We start from the raw sequence: 15,915 nt of genomic DNA on the forward strand, positions 1-15,915 counted from the left end.
TATAAGTGTTTAATGTCCTCACATGGCCTACTTAAAGCCTTCACTGACTCACAGCTGTTGCCCTGTAAATGAACCTGGAGCTCTTTCACCTTTAAGGCTCTTTTTTTTATCCCCCCACTAGATCCACATTAAAGCTCCTCTTTCTCTCCCTTCAGTTTGTTTAAAGCCAACCAGCCAGCTGACGACATCACCCAGTGTGTCATGCTTTTTCCTCTTCATTCATCCACCCTCTTCTCCATCTCTCCCTCCTCTCACACTCCCTCCCATCCCCCACCCAACTAATTACAATCTTTACATTCATCTTATTTCTTCCCACAGTGGAGTCTGGACCCTCGGTGCCAACGGCTCCTCTCCTGCAACTGGAGAAATGCTGCACCAGGAACAACAGCGCCACCCTGGCCTGGAGGGTAACTGCACCCCCACTCAGCCCCATCGAGGGCTACATCCTGGAGCTGGACGACGGCAACGGAGGACAGTACAGAGTCAGTGCATCACAAAAACACCCACTGAGTTATAATATGTAATGTGTGCAAAACAGACACCAATATGACAATAATGTCATCCGAAATGTAGTAAATTAGATCTCTTCTGTAGCTATTTTTTTTATGAATCATTATCCATATACTGCTCAACTCTGTCTCAAGCCAGATGGAAGTTTGTGTGCATGTAGATAAATCTGTATGTCATCAGTAAACATGCTTTTTTAAGCATGTGAGTACTTGTCTTTATTAATATTTGAGTCCAAGTATACCTCTTATGTGTTAAAGCAGTGAACATACATGTGCAGGCACTTCAATCTGCATTAGTAATGCTGAAAACGTGTGTGTGCCCTCAGGAGGTGTATGTGGGCAAGGAGACAGTGTGTACGGTGGACGGCCTCCACTTTAACAGCTCCTACAACGCCAGGGTGAAAGCCTACAATGCCATCGGTGTGGGGCCGTACAGCAAGACAGTGGTGCTCAAGACCTCTGATGGTCGGTAGTGTGTATTTGATTGTCTCCTTCAGATTAATCTCTTTTTATTTGTCTTAATTTTATTGTTTCTCCACCAAACAACTTTGTTTGTGATCATCTCCATACAACAGGTTCCATGGCACACATGAAAACACATTAAAATTGATAAGATAAGAGATGAGCAGACAAGTCTAGTTGGTTTTTTAAGGTAAAGACAGAAGAAGAAGAAGCATACTATGCTTTATAATACAGGAGACTGAAGAGAGAAGAGGAGAATGGATGAAAGGAAAGGAGGAGAGGACAAGAAAGGAAAAGCAGACACAGGAATAGAAAGGAGAGGAGTGGATGAGGAAGGAAATGAAGGAATGGAAAAGGAGAGTAGAGTGAGGAAAAGGGGAGGAAAAAAGAATTGCAAAAGAAAGGGAAAGAAGAGTGAAGAAAGAAACGGAAGGAAAATAATGCAGAACAGGGGAAAAGAAAGCAAACAAAAGGAGTCTGAAGAAAAGGAGTTAAATAGGGACAATGAGGACTCTTCTATAACCAGAGAAGGGTGAGGGTGGAGAGTCGCTGCCACAACAACAATGAGCATTAGTCTGTTTTCTGTCTGATAACTGTTCATCCCTCCCCCCCTCCTTTCTCTCTTTCTACGTCTTCTTTCGGTCTTTGCCAACTCGTCCTCTTTTTCTTTCTCTCTCCTCCTTCTCTTTTCCCGAGAACTGTTACCCTCCTACGGCTACACGGGAAAAGGAAATTATGGGATGGGACTGTTGATGGCATGACAAGTATAAAAGCAGGCGGCAAAGGCTGCACAACAAATGCTGATTTTATGTGTCATCATAAAATTTGTGATAGTTCTGTGTGTGTCACCACTGATGTAGCATATGGCTGCAGCGGATGAAGCATTTCTGTCCTCAGGCCCACATAGAAAATGCATCCCTGATGTTTCGTGTGTGTGTGTGTGTGTGTGTGTGTTTGTGTGTGTGTGTGTGTGTGTGTGTGTGTGTGTGTGTGTGTGTGTGTGTGTGTGTGTGTGTTAGTTATGAGTTATGACCCACCAGGCATAATGTCACATATGTATATAGAAGAGTAGCAGACACATGTGGCGTCTTGACCGACTGTTATTTCCTTCCTCCAGTGGCTTGGTTCACCTTTGACCCCACCACGGCTCACCGGGACATTGTTCTGACCAAAGAGAACCAGGCCGTCTCCTGCAGCAGCTACGACGACCGCGTGGTGCTGGGAACCGCTGCTTTCTCCAAAGTAAGCTCACATTTGCTTACAGATTTATTGATTTTCATATGATTAGATTTATTTTGCTATATGTGAGCAAATAATTAATACAAACGTTAATACATGTGATTCTCAGGGCATCCACTACTGGGAGGTCCGCATTGATCGCTATGACAACCACCCGGACCCTGCGTTTGGCGTGGCGAGGATTAACACCATGAAAGACATGATGCTGGGGAAAGATGACAAGGCATGGGCCATGTATGTGGACAACAACCGCTCCTGGTTCATGCACAACAACTCCCACACCAACAGGTAGGTGTATACTATACTGTATACTTGGTGCCACACATTTCCAAAACAAAACAAAATACCGATTATTGTCGATCATCCCTCATATTCAACTGCTTGTCCCTAATGGGGCTGCGGGGGGGGCAATCCCACCTGGACAGGACGCCAGTCTATCGCAGAGCACATAGAGTCAGACAGAGACAGACAACCATTCACACTCACATTCACACCTAGGGGAAATTTAGAATAATCAATTAACACCTGCATGTCTTTTGGACTGTGGGAGGAAGCCGGAAACCCGGAGAGAACCCACGCAGACATGGGAAGAACATGCAAACTCCACACAGAAGGGCCCCAGCCGGGATTGAAAAAAAGTAAATAGGCTAAACAAGAAAATAATCAAAGACACATCTCCGGTTTTGAGAGTTCGGACTCTGGTTGTTTAGTAAGTCTGTTAGTGTGCGGTGTGCTGTTTTGGCCAAATCGTTGCTCTCCACACACTACACGAACAAAACAACATATTCTCTTCGACGGGTACGTAGGGTATCATACGAAAAGTAATGCACAGACCGGACCAGAAGTCGACCGCAACGGTTGCTTTTGGTGCTGGTAGGTTAGGAACCAAAACTACCTTAGTTGACTGGTTTTCGCCCACAAAAGGTGACAGTGACTTGGTTAAGATAAGAAAAAAAAAAGGTCATAGTTTGGTTTAGTACGTCCGGGACATGAACTGCAACAGGGAACGAACTCCGCTCGCCTGGTGAAAGTACTGTGTTTTGGGATCCATCCACCACTCCAACACGCCTGCTTGAGCGGAGATTCGCTGTCTAGTACTATGTCTTCTCCTTTCAATACGTGGAATATGTTACATGTACAGATAATGCATGAGAACAACCTGCGTTATGTGTGGGCTCTCTCACATTTTCAATATCTGTTAAGATTAGAAAACTCTTTTAGTGTGGGCTAGACTTTAGCTACAACTGTCAAACTTATGTGCTTTTTTAGAAAGAGTTACTCATCTTTATTTATAAACAGCACATGTATGTCAATAAGAACAACAGGAGGCACGTGCGCACACACACACACACACACACACACACACACACACACACACACACAAACACACACACACACACACACACACACACACACACACACACACACATACACATACAGGATAATGATACATACACAGGATGACAGAAGAACCCCTGGGGCTCCTACAATATCGACTAACAAACACACCAGAGAGCCGCAGCAGCAGCAGAAGAAGAAGCCTGCAGGAGACATCAAAACATCTCTCTGCACCATCTCTCTCAGTGTCACAACGAACAATCAGACCCTCATTAAACATTTATTTAAAGAGAAAAAAAGTCTCTTCTTCACAAGACTAATGTCGACTCTTCACAGAAACCAGCTTTCTCTACCTCAGTCCATCCACACGACAGGTTTTTAGTACAGTGCCTTTTCTCTCATGTCATTAATCATAATCTCATGGCCGTTTCATGTTATTTACAACATATCGATCCGTCCTCGTCTCCAAGAGCGCTGACTCTGGCTCAGCCCAGTCCTGAGTCAGGTGTCGTGTATTTGAAACATGCTTACATGCATAGAGGTGGCTTAACACCTCAGCTTCTAAACCAAAACACTATTTCTACAGCACAGTATCTCTCTTTTAGAGTAGGAAAACATTCTTAGTTTTCAGTTTTTACCACACACTGTAGATTAGTGTTGATGTAGTTCAAATTTCCAAGCAGGAGTTATGATAAGCTTGTGAAAACATAATGGAGCTCAAGACTTTACGGACACAAATGATCAAAAAATCTACTGACTATGAGATTTTAAATGTTTAATGTTTTTCTTTTTCCCTTTCAAGCACATGCCACTTTATAAGCATATATGTAGAATCAAACAAGAATATTTCAAACATATCGGGTGCAGTTTGAATTTTCCAGTTTAGACTTCTTTTTAATGAGCTGTAGGGAAAGATTTAAACAAAGACAGTAGAGGAGAGACAGGATGTCTTAAATATTTGCATAAAGTCAGTCACATATCAGTCTCCCTGTTTCAAGTTTTTTCAGACTCCTGTTGTATTATTTGTGTTATGGACAGTAACATATTTTCTTATTTATGTGTTTTGTCTGTCATAATTTATCCAAGACATGTATTAAAACACTGCTACTTGGATATACATATACATCTCCCACTTGCACTTTATATAAACCACAAATGTACCTGTTTGTTGTTGTTGTTGTTTTGTGTAGGGCGGAGGGAGGCATCACTAAGGGCTCGACTGTTGGCGTCCTGCTGGATCTGACCAAACACACACTGACTTTCTACATCAACAACAAGCAGCATGGACCGACTGCCTTTGAGAACCTGGAGGGGGTCTTTGTGCCCGCCGTCAGCCTCAACAGAAATGTGCAGGTAAGTGTGTGTGTTTGTGTTTGTGTTGGGTAGTTACTGTATGATGTGTCCCAGGTGTGTACGTGTGTGATCAAAAAATAATTGCATGAATGGGCAAACTGTCTTTCCTCATTAGTCTCGTATTGTTTTGTCAATAATATTGCAGTTAGTCTTTAATGACGTTGATGCATCATCGTCTCGTCAGATCGCATCAGTCACTGATGATCTGCTCCGTTTGTCCCTTACAGGCGACCTTACTGACGGGCCTGGAGTTGCCAAAGAATACCAAACAGTAGGAGATCCTTCCTCTGTCTGAGCGTGCCCTGGATTCAAACCAACGATGTCATATGCAGGTCGCCTCATGTGGACCATTTCCAGTCACATCAGATGGGATTATCCGTCTCCCATCCTTCTCAAGGTGCCCTTTCGTCTTGGATGCACTTATTGGCTGTAAATACAAGGATTGAATCTGGTGGACTTCCCTACAGAGATGACTGGAGTTACTGTGGATTGCCATACTTTTTTTCATATCCCAGTTTTTGCCCTGTAAACTTCAGGATACTTACATTGTTTATGTTATTATTCCAGCTTGTACCTTCTAGTGGTTTTAACAAAAAGGAAAATACAGCCTGAAAAGTTCTCCTGGAGGCCTGAGACAGAACTAACCGACTCTCTCACTCTGAATCACGGGTAAAGATTCCCACACTGTGCAGTGCCACAATGTCCTGCTTTTAATCGATTAAATTTAATGTATACAAATGGAAAATAACATCACAATTAGTTTAAAAAGTCCACGAAAACAAGGTGCTTTCAGGAGGTGAGGGAGAAACGATTGAGCGCCGCTGATTTTTGCTCTGCTTCTCTCTCTTGTGTCTTTACCGTTCACCAGGTAAAACTAGATGAAGAGAGTGTTTTGTTGTAGTTGTAGCAGCGCTGCGGGATGTTTCACTCATGGAATATTTAAAAGCAACACTTTTATCCCAGTTGTGGCTCCAACAGTGCTACCTTTCTCTTGTTTTTCCTTCTGCTCTACAGCACACAAAGTGGCTTATAGATTACTTGGTGCTGTTGTCGAAGAGGTTTACACACTGAGGTCAAAAGCTGTGAAGGATCGGGCTCAGTTCCATTTCATTTTACAGTAGTGTGACGGTTCTGTAAAACATCTAAGTGGCCGTCCTGCATGGGAAATGTTTTATTTAGCTAATCTTATTGTGGGAAATTCAATTTGATGCATGTTCGGCGGTCAATAATGTCTCGATGAGGATGGGTTGTGGTATTTTGAAGTGGCTTGTGGTTGTCTTTTTAAAAAGGGAGGAGTTTAGTGTCTGGTAGACTGTGAACTGCGTTTGCCCGTCACACTTTATTGGCACTACACACGTCTTTCTGTCCGAAGTAGTAGAATAAAACGGAGCAAATCACCAGACACCAGATGAGGAGAGCAGCGAACCCTTATGCTTTATTTTTCTATAAGTGGTTAAGGGAATAGTTTGTAATTTTTTGGGAAGTACACTATACATGAGAATATCACATGTTAATTAGTGATCTAGAGGTGCTGGTTGATGGATTTTGTTACCTTTGGATACAGCCAAGCTAGCTTTTTCCCTATTTACACTCTTTATGCTAAGCTAAGCTAACTGGCAGCTGGCTGTAGCTTCATATTAATGCCACAGATGTGAGAAAGGTATTGATCTTCTTGTCTACATCATCCAATATAGTGTATAGTGTATTCTAAAATGTCAAAGAGCTCTTTTACATTAATTGGAACAACAAACTGCTGCATTCCCATACACATGTAGAACTGACGTTTCTCTTTGGATTATTAACCCAATAGCATGGTTACATGTCCACACAGTAGACACAGAGCTTGCTAAAGTAGCTTGAAAAGCAAGTGAATTGACAGTAGTTCATATACAGATGTAGACAGGGGACATATGCAGCAAAGTCTTGGTGATCCAAAGCTTAAATGATAACTGATGCAATTCCCATTTCAAGTCTGTAATGTCCCTCCAGTCTGCATATTGACATATTTACTAGAAGCAATATGTCAACTCAATTGAAATGAGATTAACCATTTAACACCCGGTTTGCCACTTTTTACTTTACTTTTATTCTTCCTTGACGGCATTATTCCTTCCTCTGACAGCACCATTATACTTTGACTATTGGTCTAATTCAAGCTACACGGGGTTTGCATTGACAAAATAATCCAACATAATACTCCATGTTTTTGGAGATCGATCCTAGATGTTTTATGCGTCATACATGCCCATTTCCCAATATTCAGCCTGACATTTTTACAGTTTTTTGTAAAGTTTTCCACTCAAATTTTAAATTAAATTCTGTGAATAATATTTGGCTGCACAGCATAAGCTTTAAATGACTAAACCACCTGAATGTCAGCCAGGTTATAGGTTAAAATATAGCTGCAGCATTTAATAAAAATGTACTCTTGTGTTAATTTTGTTGCCAAAACTACGCAGTTGTGTTCCTTGTCCTGTTGAATAAATGAAAGTGAGGGAAGAAGGTTGATAAACTGCCTGCCAGGAGCGTTTCCTGCTTTGATGTTTTTACCTGCAGCCTCGGTCACACGAGGAAATGTTTTCACCTCGAGAGATGGATGTCAGAAAAATACTGAAATGAAATGGAACTGAGCCAAAGCTCCTTTTTTTGTTTCATTCCAACAATAGTACATCAAAAGTAGATGAGAAAAGTTCGGTTGTCTCATGGTAATTTAATTCTGTGCTCATCTCTCAGTCTCTCTGTAGAATCTCTTTCAGGCTTCTTTAATGTGTTGGAAATGATCTTGGAAAGTCACATCAGGTAAAGCTACGTTTGCTGCTTCACTCCTCATCAGGGATTAAAGTACGGCAGCCTGTAGAGGACAGTAGCGTCACAATTCAACCAAACCACTGTGACTACGGCCATAAAATGTTGTTTTTACATACATTACATGTGTATAGTTCATCACTCATGCACCAGAGGATGGAGAAGGTTGCTTTTAAAATGAATCTTTATTATCTGAAATATTTCTATTCCCTATAATGCTGTGAGTGTGAGAGAGAAGTACACAGATCGCATTTATGTGTGAATGGATAGCCACAGACAAATGTAAATACTGATACGTGAGTTATGATCATGGTGTGGGATATTAAGCATGGATAAAGCCTCAAACAAGTTTACAAAATATCTGAAGCTGTATTGTAAATAGTGTACTGTTTTACGTCTGCAATGATTGATGTTAAAGCCAACCACTAGTTCAGCTTGCCCTCTGCTGGTGGATGAAGGTAACAACAGGATTAATGAATTTATCCTGGTTTTCATACCTTAAACCGCCGACGATGTGTCAGATTTACATCTCTCACTATAACTCTTCAACTATCTCATATCTCAAGTTTTTATATAAATTTACAGATTATTATGATTGCATTGCAGTTTCAGAAATTACATTACTTACCACATCCGTATTCTTCTCAATTCTCAGTTTAACACACACTTTAAATATAAATGAAAGAAGGTACTTCTTTCCGGTATTAGTGAGGTCTGTTTTCAATACAACAGCGGGGACATTATACATTTATTAAAAGAATGTATTTAATTGTAGAGCATGAGAGTGGTATAAGAAGAAAATATCTTTTATATAACTTTGGTTAATCTTGTCATGAGGAGGTAAACTGGGTTAAGACGCCCCTCTTAAGAACAATGTCTTTTCTTTTAAAATACATATCTGAATATCAGTAAAATATATAAACACGAAGTATGCTCAAGTAAATTACAGACTACAGTTCCAGGGGAGCCATACAAACTTGTTATTTATGCATAACATTAACTTTCTTTTCAAATTTTGCATATAAATGTTACATATACAGAAATTCATTTTTTGATTGTTTCAAGGGCTGTTTGATTAGTGCCAATGAATCTTGAATTTCTAGTCCTAAAGCAAATCCCAGCTGGAGAGATCTGAAGGCGTGGGCTTCTTACTCCGGTCGACCCCAATGAGTAAGAAAAACTGAAGAATAATGAGTATGGGATTATGCATTCATTTATGAATCAAAGCTGTTATCTTTATTATATTTACATCCCAGAACAGCAAACTGCAGGTTTATTATGCTCCAATTTAAGTATGCAAAAAAGCTCGGATGGCTTTTTTAAACCTGATGCTGCATTCAAATGACGTGGGAAAGATTGATTTGACTCTATATTTATATAATAACAATGGATCAAATGTGTAATGTGGACCGCTGGTAATGATGGACCCAAAGAACAATCACCTTGTTCACTTCCTGTCCGGCTCTAAACAGTCAGCCAGACACATTTAGCTGGTGAACATAGAGGAGGATTTCACAGCTAAAGAGACAGATACTTCCCTCAGGAGGTGGTAGAGATGAGCAGAGCTATAAGACAGAGTGCATATTTGATGATTGGAATCCTCTCCAAAATGTTCCCTGGCCCATGATGCACCCTTCAACCAACTTTCATGAACATGTGATCTGTAGTTTTGCTGTAATCCTGCTGACAAACGGACAAAAACCAGTAAGCCGTCACCTCCTTAGTGTAATAATAAGCAACTGTTTGGTAACAAGTTCACCCATATCGACTAAGATGTCAGTGTTGTCACAGCGTTGTTTCTTTTAGCCCCAAGTGGCCAAAAATAAAAGGTTTGCAGGTTTAATTAATGATTTCATTGCAAACAATAAATCAAGAGACTAAAATCCAAATCATTTTATTGGAACTTCCAATGGCATTCTGCACACGTATATGAAACTGGTACTTACATTTACCATCTTTCCCACATGACATGAATGCAACATTAGAGTCAAAGTCAGGACTTGAACCGGTTTCTCTCGACCCAAAAACACTGTCAGCCAAAGGGGGATCCCCCCCCCCCGCCCCTCAAGGTCAACACTTCTGCATCACGTGAGGCTTTCAGACTGTTCATCTCTGCTCAGACTGACCCCCTGATCGCCCCCCCACCCCCCACTTTGCTGTCCCCAGGAATAGATTTTTAGGTCCATGAACAAAGTTAGATATATCATATGATGAGAAGGGCTTTGTCTGGAAGTCTGCATGACTTTATCTGCAGGTTGTGTTAATGTTAAAATGGACCCGAGGAAAATCATGATTGGAGGGAACCAAAGCAAATACTAATGGTGTTAGGTAGAGGTTCAAAAAGGCACAGTGCACCAGGTAAAATGAGGTTTTACTGTTTTTTTCTGAACAATAATATCAAAAGGATACTTTGTGACTGATACGAACAAAAGTCATATATTTCAAGTCACACTAGTCACTCCAGTCTAGATATGGTATTGTTAGAGTGCATGTCTCTTTACCCGACACTTACCCACCCATGAATGTGAGATTTAATTTAAAGATTTAAGTTCAAGACTTGGTGCTGGGGAGGAAAAAAGCATGTGACTGCTGTAAGCTATTTAACTAAAAGAATGGCAGATTTATTTACTCTATAAAGTGTGTACATGTATTTAATGACATATTTCTTTTCTTTTGTATATTGCACCCTGCGGTTTGTTCAGTACAAAAGTTGAATTATTATTATTATATGTACATACTGTCTATGGTTGCCAAGGGTTAATGGGTAAAAAATTTAGCCTACAGCTTGAAACTATGTGCTGCAGATAAGCTTCAGATTTTCTCTTCTTTTTTTGAAAAATGTATAAATGACACAAAAGCTGCTTCAAGAAACGGTGTGAGAATTTGTGACCTCACCCAGCCGCACACTGCCAGATCACACCTCGTCTTGTTTCGCCATCATCATCGCCGCTCAAAACCCATCGACTTTTTATGTTTTCCCTTTAACAAAATGAAAAGAGCCGTGCAGATCTGTAATGTTTACCACTAGAAGGCAACTTCTCGAGGCTGTCGGGAAGTCATGTACATACAGTTAAGGGTTTATAAACGGAGAAAAAAAGACTTCCTCATGGTCGTATGTGTATTTCTTCATGAAAAGGACTTCCTGTGTGTACATTGTTTAGATTTTTTAATAATTCCTTCCATCTGTCCTGTTATGACCGCCTCCCTTCTTCCCTGCCAATGTAAATGTTAATGTTTTGTACGACTACATGGTTTGTATATGAGAAATGCATTGTAACTGCATAATTTAAAGACCTTGACAGTGTAAGACACGAGAAACATTTTAAAACAAAATAAATTAACTGTGATGGAATATGATTTGATAAATGTCTCCAGTTTTGTGCATTAACGTCTTGGCCAGCGTGTACATTCAGGGTCCATCTGTAAATTGTGTTCTTGACTCAGCAGCCTGTCTTATATTTTACTGCAGACACGTCCTGTTGAAATCAGCCGTACAGCTCACGTCCTGCAGTGAGCTGAGTCACCAGTTCTTCTTCTGCTCATGTTCTCTCATCCCGGAGGATTTCATCGCTCACCTGCAAACAAATGTAGACACGCACATTAACCCCTAAACTCCCAAGTGAAGAACGGCTTTAGGGCACCTTTTCTCTTAACCCACTTTGTACCCAAACACTTTATTTAGTATGAGAAGGGAACATTTACTTTGAAATCTGGTACGGACATGCTTTGGGCAAATACCTAACAATTAAACTTTTAAATCTTTAGTTCACATGAAAAAAAATCACACTTCTATCAACAGTACCATGTCAGGATTTTTGAAAAATGAGGGCAAACACATTAAATGTCATGATGTGTGGTAATTAGTGTGGTAACTAATTTTGTTGTTTTCCAAAATCATTATAAAGTAGTCTTCAGATTTGTGTTTCGTTGCAGGCACAAATGGGCTAATACCTCTTAGATTATTTGATAGCTGTATAAGAACACACTCACCTATTTCCGCCTCTTGTTGCCTTTGATTTTCTGGATCTCCTTGGAGCTGAGGATCAGCATACCGTTCTTGAAGCGGCCCACCTGACCTGTGGGGGCCGAGCCTGCACCAGAACCAGACGACACCTTCTTCTTCTTGTCCCTGGTGACAAGTAAACACAGGTTTTAACCACTGAGATGTGACACAACGTGCTTTCTATACAGATATTATGATTAATGTTAACGAACGTTGCATTATGTGCTTGGAACTATTTATATCAGCATAATAGTGTACAATATCTAACAATATACAAAGACACTTCTAAGATAATGTTTGGTTTTAGCCTGTCTTTTAAATTAAATGTTCCTTAATACTTTTCATACCGCCCTGCCACCCTGCTGTGATCTCCACGTATCAAATCTACAGGGAAAATGTTAACAGATACATTCAGAGTTGCCTTTCTCACCTTGGATTACTCTGCTTCTTCTTTTTCTTCAGGTCCTACAGAAAGATGACACAGGGTAGACTTAATACGACTTTATAAGGCGGTCCTTGAGTAGAGAAATTCGTAGTCGACCAACACATGATTTTGTTGACTAATCGAAAAATATATTACACTGAGTTTCTCCACAAAGAATCATGCAAAAGCGCCACTTTAAAGCTTGTGTTTAACAGCTCACACGTTTCTAGTAAATTAGTCATTCAGCATAAAAAATGAGTAATTGACTTAGGAAATCTCAGTAGACTAAAACCAAAATGACCAATTAGTCGCCTAATGGAATAATTGGGAGCTGCCCTAGAAACTAATCACTTTTCATTTCAAAAATAAATCCACTCCTAATACAAGTGAAGCTGAAGCAGTGTGGTTTGACTGAAGGTGCAGGTCTCACCGGCTGAACCTCCTCCTTTGCTTTCTGCTTCTTGTCTTTGATCCGCTGCTGCAGAATCCTGTAGTTGACGTAGTCCTTCTTAGGAGGCTGATTAAGAAACAAATCATGCACAATATAAAAAATGAACTTCTTTCCCAACATTTCAAGAATCTGTTTAAAATGAAGGCTTCCAGTTATAACCTGAGAAGACCAGGTTTAAGACCTTTTATTTGAGAAACCAAAGACTTGGAAAAAAAACTGTCTTTCTGTTAGAGCAGGGGTGTCAAACTCAGGCCCAAGGGCCAAATCTGACCTGCGGTGTAATTATATTTGGCCCCCAAGATCATATACAGGTTCTTGGGGGAGAGAGCTGGCCCGCGAGTATAAAGCACATACACGTCTCCTTTTCTGTTGACAAACATGAGCATCCATGTTACCAGTCTCTACAGACAAACTTAATCCACCCCTCCCCAAAAACGGCCAAAAGAAAGATGGAGAACAGGATCTTTCAGCAGCGGTGGGAGGCAGATGATCTGTTTCTAAAGGTAAAGAACTGTTTGTCTCGTCTGCAGAGCCACCGCGGCTATAACCAAAGAATCAAACAGAAGAAACACCACGACAAGAACAAGGACCTGCACTGAAAAGGTTCAACATTACACATCTGGAGAGAAGGAAAAACATGCACATTTGCCCTCTTTTCTTTCTTTTTTTTTTTGAGATATTGAGTTTGGCCCATTTTTTAAATTTGGCCCACTGTGAATTGGAGTTTGACAGTGCCGTGTTAGAGGGTTAACCTCTGGAATAATTGTCCTGAAAATATTAAATTATGCTGTCCTCTAGTCGGCTTTAAAAGACTTTATAAGAACGACATCATTTCTCATTATAGTATGGAAAACTAAGTTTAATGTTTTTGTACTATTTTGGGATTGCGCTGTGCACTATTCTTTGTTGTGCTCAGAAATTTAAGTATACTGATTAGTTTCAAATTTCTATGACCTGATCCTTTTGTATTTATGAGTATAGTTTTTTAAGGTAGAAGGGGTAGATAAGCCTTGGCTTCAACCTACACCCTTTCGGTTATATAGGCTTGATATATACCAAAATAAATAAATAAATTCAAAGAAACAATAATACAGTTGTGAACTCAACTATTAAAAAGGTTGCAATGCACTTTTGAGAGTTTTCTTACTCTGGCTCCCAACATGACGGCTCGGTCCTGTTCAAAAACACGCTGCTGCTCCTTCTTGTAGCCTGTGATTCCAAACCGATGGACTTCAAGGCGAGCCTGAGATCACACAAACACAGTACAAAGCCAAACACACACAGATTAAGTGGGCTACATGTAAAGTCGTTATAGTGAGGCTGTGAGATAATCACTTCCCACCCTGCAGGGCGGAACGTTTAAACATAAAGTAAACTGTGATAAAACGGTCACCTTTTCCAAATTGAGTTCTTCCAGCTGGTCGTCCTCCTTTTTCTCAGTTATCTTCTGAAGGGCCTTGAAGTGAAGACGGCACATGAACAGAGGCAACAAAGACGGGAAGTGAATGGGACATAAACAGCGGAGGTTGACTTGATATCAAAAACTCTCACAGTGGGGAAATATTCAGAGAGAGCTAATGTAGAGTAACTAACAGGCGTTTTCTCTGGAGCTGGCATCTGCTTGGTTTTTGGTTTCTTTCTGGGGTCCTGAAACATCACTACCTCCACCGGATTCACCTGCCGGGTGGCTGGACCTGAGCGAGACGTGATACATGAAACCAGTGAGGCAATGAAGAGCAGAGGCAAAAGAGGGGTGGAGGCTAGAGGAGGGGAGAGATAGAAAACAAGAGAAGTGTTGTTGCTCACCTGTTTGTTCAGGACCAACACTATCTGCTCCGTTGTCTTCAGTGTCGCTGCAGATATCGTTGACTGCAGCGAACTGTCCTTCCTCCTCCTCTTCCTCTTCTTCCTCACATCTTTTTCGTTTTTTCTTCTTCTGAGACTTGAGCTTCTTTTTTGATGACGCTCCATCATCTGCACAGTCGGTCGACAACATGAGCGTGAAACAGAAATCTCATTAAAGTCCCAGCATTTTTTTTTTTAGCAAAAATGAATAAACATTATTTCCTCTAAACAGCTGGATATGATTTCACTATTTGTCGCTGCAAGTATTACATCTCTGCCATAATTTCTAGCTTTATAAAGTTCATAATGTTCAGTTTCTGTAAGAGTTGTTAACTACATGTACTATGGGTTTATTATTGAGGTTGGAGTGCTTTAGATTCTGCAGGCATAAGTTTGTTAGTCATTATTATTATTCCAATTTATGAAGATGTCTATTTTTTTCTTAATGGGCAATATTGGGTTTATAAACTGCAAATGAACCATGGTTGTATTAATTACACAGGAGTGTCATGCTAACAAGGAAGTCTACTTAATTGAAATGTAACTTTATGTCACATTAATTATGATTTTAAAACAGAAACATATTCCTGGAGGGCATTAAGGGACTAATTTAACTTTCAATTATGAACATGAATTACTAATAATAAGTCAGGCCAGTAATACACTGCACTAACTACCTCAGATCTAACACTGTACAAAAACACACATGTATTATCCATACTAGTAACCTGTTGTTGGCATGATACATTGCATATATTTCGATCGTGCATTGGATTGCATTGTTACCTTAGTCTTTTTTATATTTGCACTCTACCAACTTTATTTTGCAGCAATTTACCTCGGGGTTAAGAAAGATGTATCTTATTGATTTCTTTTTTTTGATGCAGCAGCTGAAGAACAGATGCAAGTACTTAAATCAAAACCAAAAATGAATACAAGAGCATTAAAAACAAACTTAAGAGGCAAAAGTGATGTTGCGTGATGTGGTTGATGGCAGCAAAGTCAGCAAGGTATAACACATGTAAACAGTGCACACCAGACTCATATATAATGCAATAATCCCTAGTAACAGTACGCTAGACTCATGTTTTTGTGCTGTAACGTTGGTGGTGATGGTGAACGTGCCAGCTAACGTTAGCAATGGAGTTAGCTTTAACAGTAACAGCCGTTTAGTCATTTTAGCTGAGTTAAAGTATCACAGTTAACACACAACAACACATCTGGTTTGTAACATTTCTATAACACCAGCAGACTCACTGTGAAACAATTATTAGACATAGTACACAGTTAACACCGGTATTTTAAAAGATGCTAGTAAAGCTATCTGTCATTAACTAACTTACCAAAGTCATAGAGTTGATCCAAGACGTTCTCAAGAAACAGACGATCTTCGTCTTCTTCTCCGTTCATTTTAATCTGAAGGTAGAAGCAGGGTATTAGCAAAAGTAGTTGCTAACTTCTCAGGACTCAAAGATAACCGGATGAC

At 40.2% G+C, this 15,915-nt stretch overlaps 2 protein-coding genes across 4 annotated transcripts in view; one reads left to right on the top strand and one right to left on the bottom strand.

Annotated features, from left to right (window-relative positions):
* trim67 (tripartite motif containing 67) overlaps window positions 1–5,176 on the top strand; it is a gene marked incomplete at both ends in the record, with an annotated part of 37,622 nt that extends 32,446 nt beyond the window's left edge. For 2 of the 3 annotated variants that reach the window (XM_083934308.1, XM_083934307.1), the window contains 6 exons: window positions 319–482; window positions 836–974; window positions 2,089–2,213; window positions 2,320–2,498; window positions 4,739–4,901; window positions 5,129–5,176. In XM_083934308.1, the coding sequence (XP_083790434.1) occupies window positions 319–482; window positions 836–974; window positions 2,089–2,213; window positions 2,320–2,498; window positions 4,739–4,901; window positions 5,129–5,176 (818 nt within the window). Of the gene's footprint in view, window positions 1–318; window positions 483–835; window positions 979–2,035; window positions 2,214–2,319; window positions 2,499–4,738; window positions 4,902–5,128 lie in introns of all 3 variants that reach the window. The other variant, XM_083934306.1, reaches the window with a different exon arrangement.
* Window positions 5,177–9,966: 4,790 nt separating this feature from the next.
* Window positions 9,967–15,909, bottom strand: fsaf1 (40S small subunit processome assembly factor 1). The gene is made up of 9 exons (XM_083934314.1): window positions 15,773–15,909; window positions 14,391–14,558; window positions 14,178–14,278; window positions 13,978–14,040; window positions 13,732–13,827; window positions 12,564–12,650; window positions 12,140–12,174; window positions 11,697–11,835; window positions 9,967–11,281 (listed from the first exon to the last, which is right to left on the bottom strand). Exons 1-8 carry the CDS (start codon window positions 15,837–15,839, stop codon window positions 11,697–11,699), a joined length of 756 nt encoding a protein of 251 aa, XP_083790440.1. The 5' UTR covers window positions 15,840–15,909; the 3' UTR covers window positions 9,967–11,281.
* Between the last annotated feature and the right edge of the window lie 6 nt (window positions 15,910–15,915).

Source organism: Echiichthys vipera (assembly GCF_963691815.1).
Source record: "Echiichthys vipera genome assembly, chromosome: 19".
Taxonomy (NCBI): Eukaryota; Metazoa; Chordata; class Actinopteri; order Perciformes; family Trachinidae; genus Echiichthys; species Echiichthys vipera.

What these genes read in the sequence shown, in the direction of transcription:
- fsaf1 (XM_083934314.1), bottom strand. Translation starts at nt 15,839, where the DNA reads ATGAACGGAGAAGAAGACGAAGATCGTCTGTTTCTTGAGAACGTCTTG. An exon ending in CAGCTCCAGAGAAAACGCCT is followed by an intron (nt 14,041 to 14,177) that starts GTTAGTTACTCT and finishes CTTCACTTCAAG; the next exon opens with GCCCTTCAGAAGATAACTGA. An exon ending in AAGAACTCAATTTGGAAAAG is followed by an intron (nt 13,828 to 13,977) that starts GTGACCGTTTTA and finishes GTGTGATCTCAG; the next exon opens with GCTCGCCTTGAAGTCCATCG.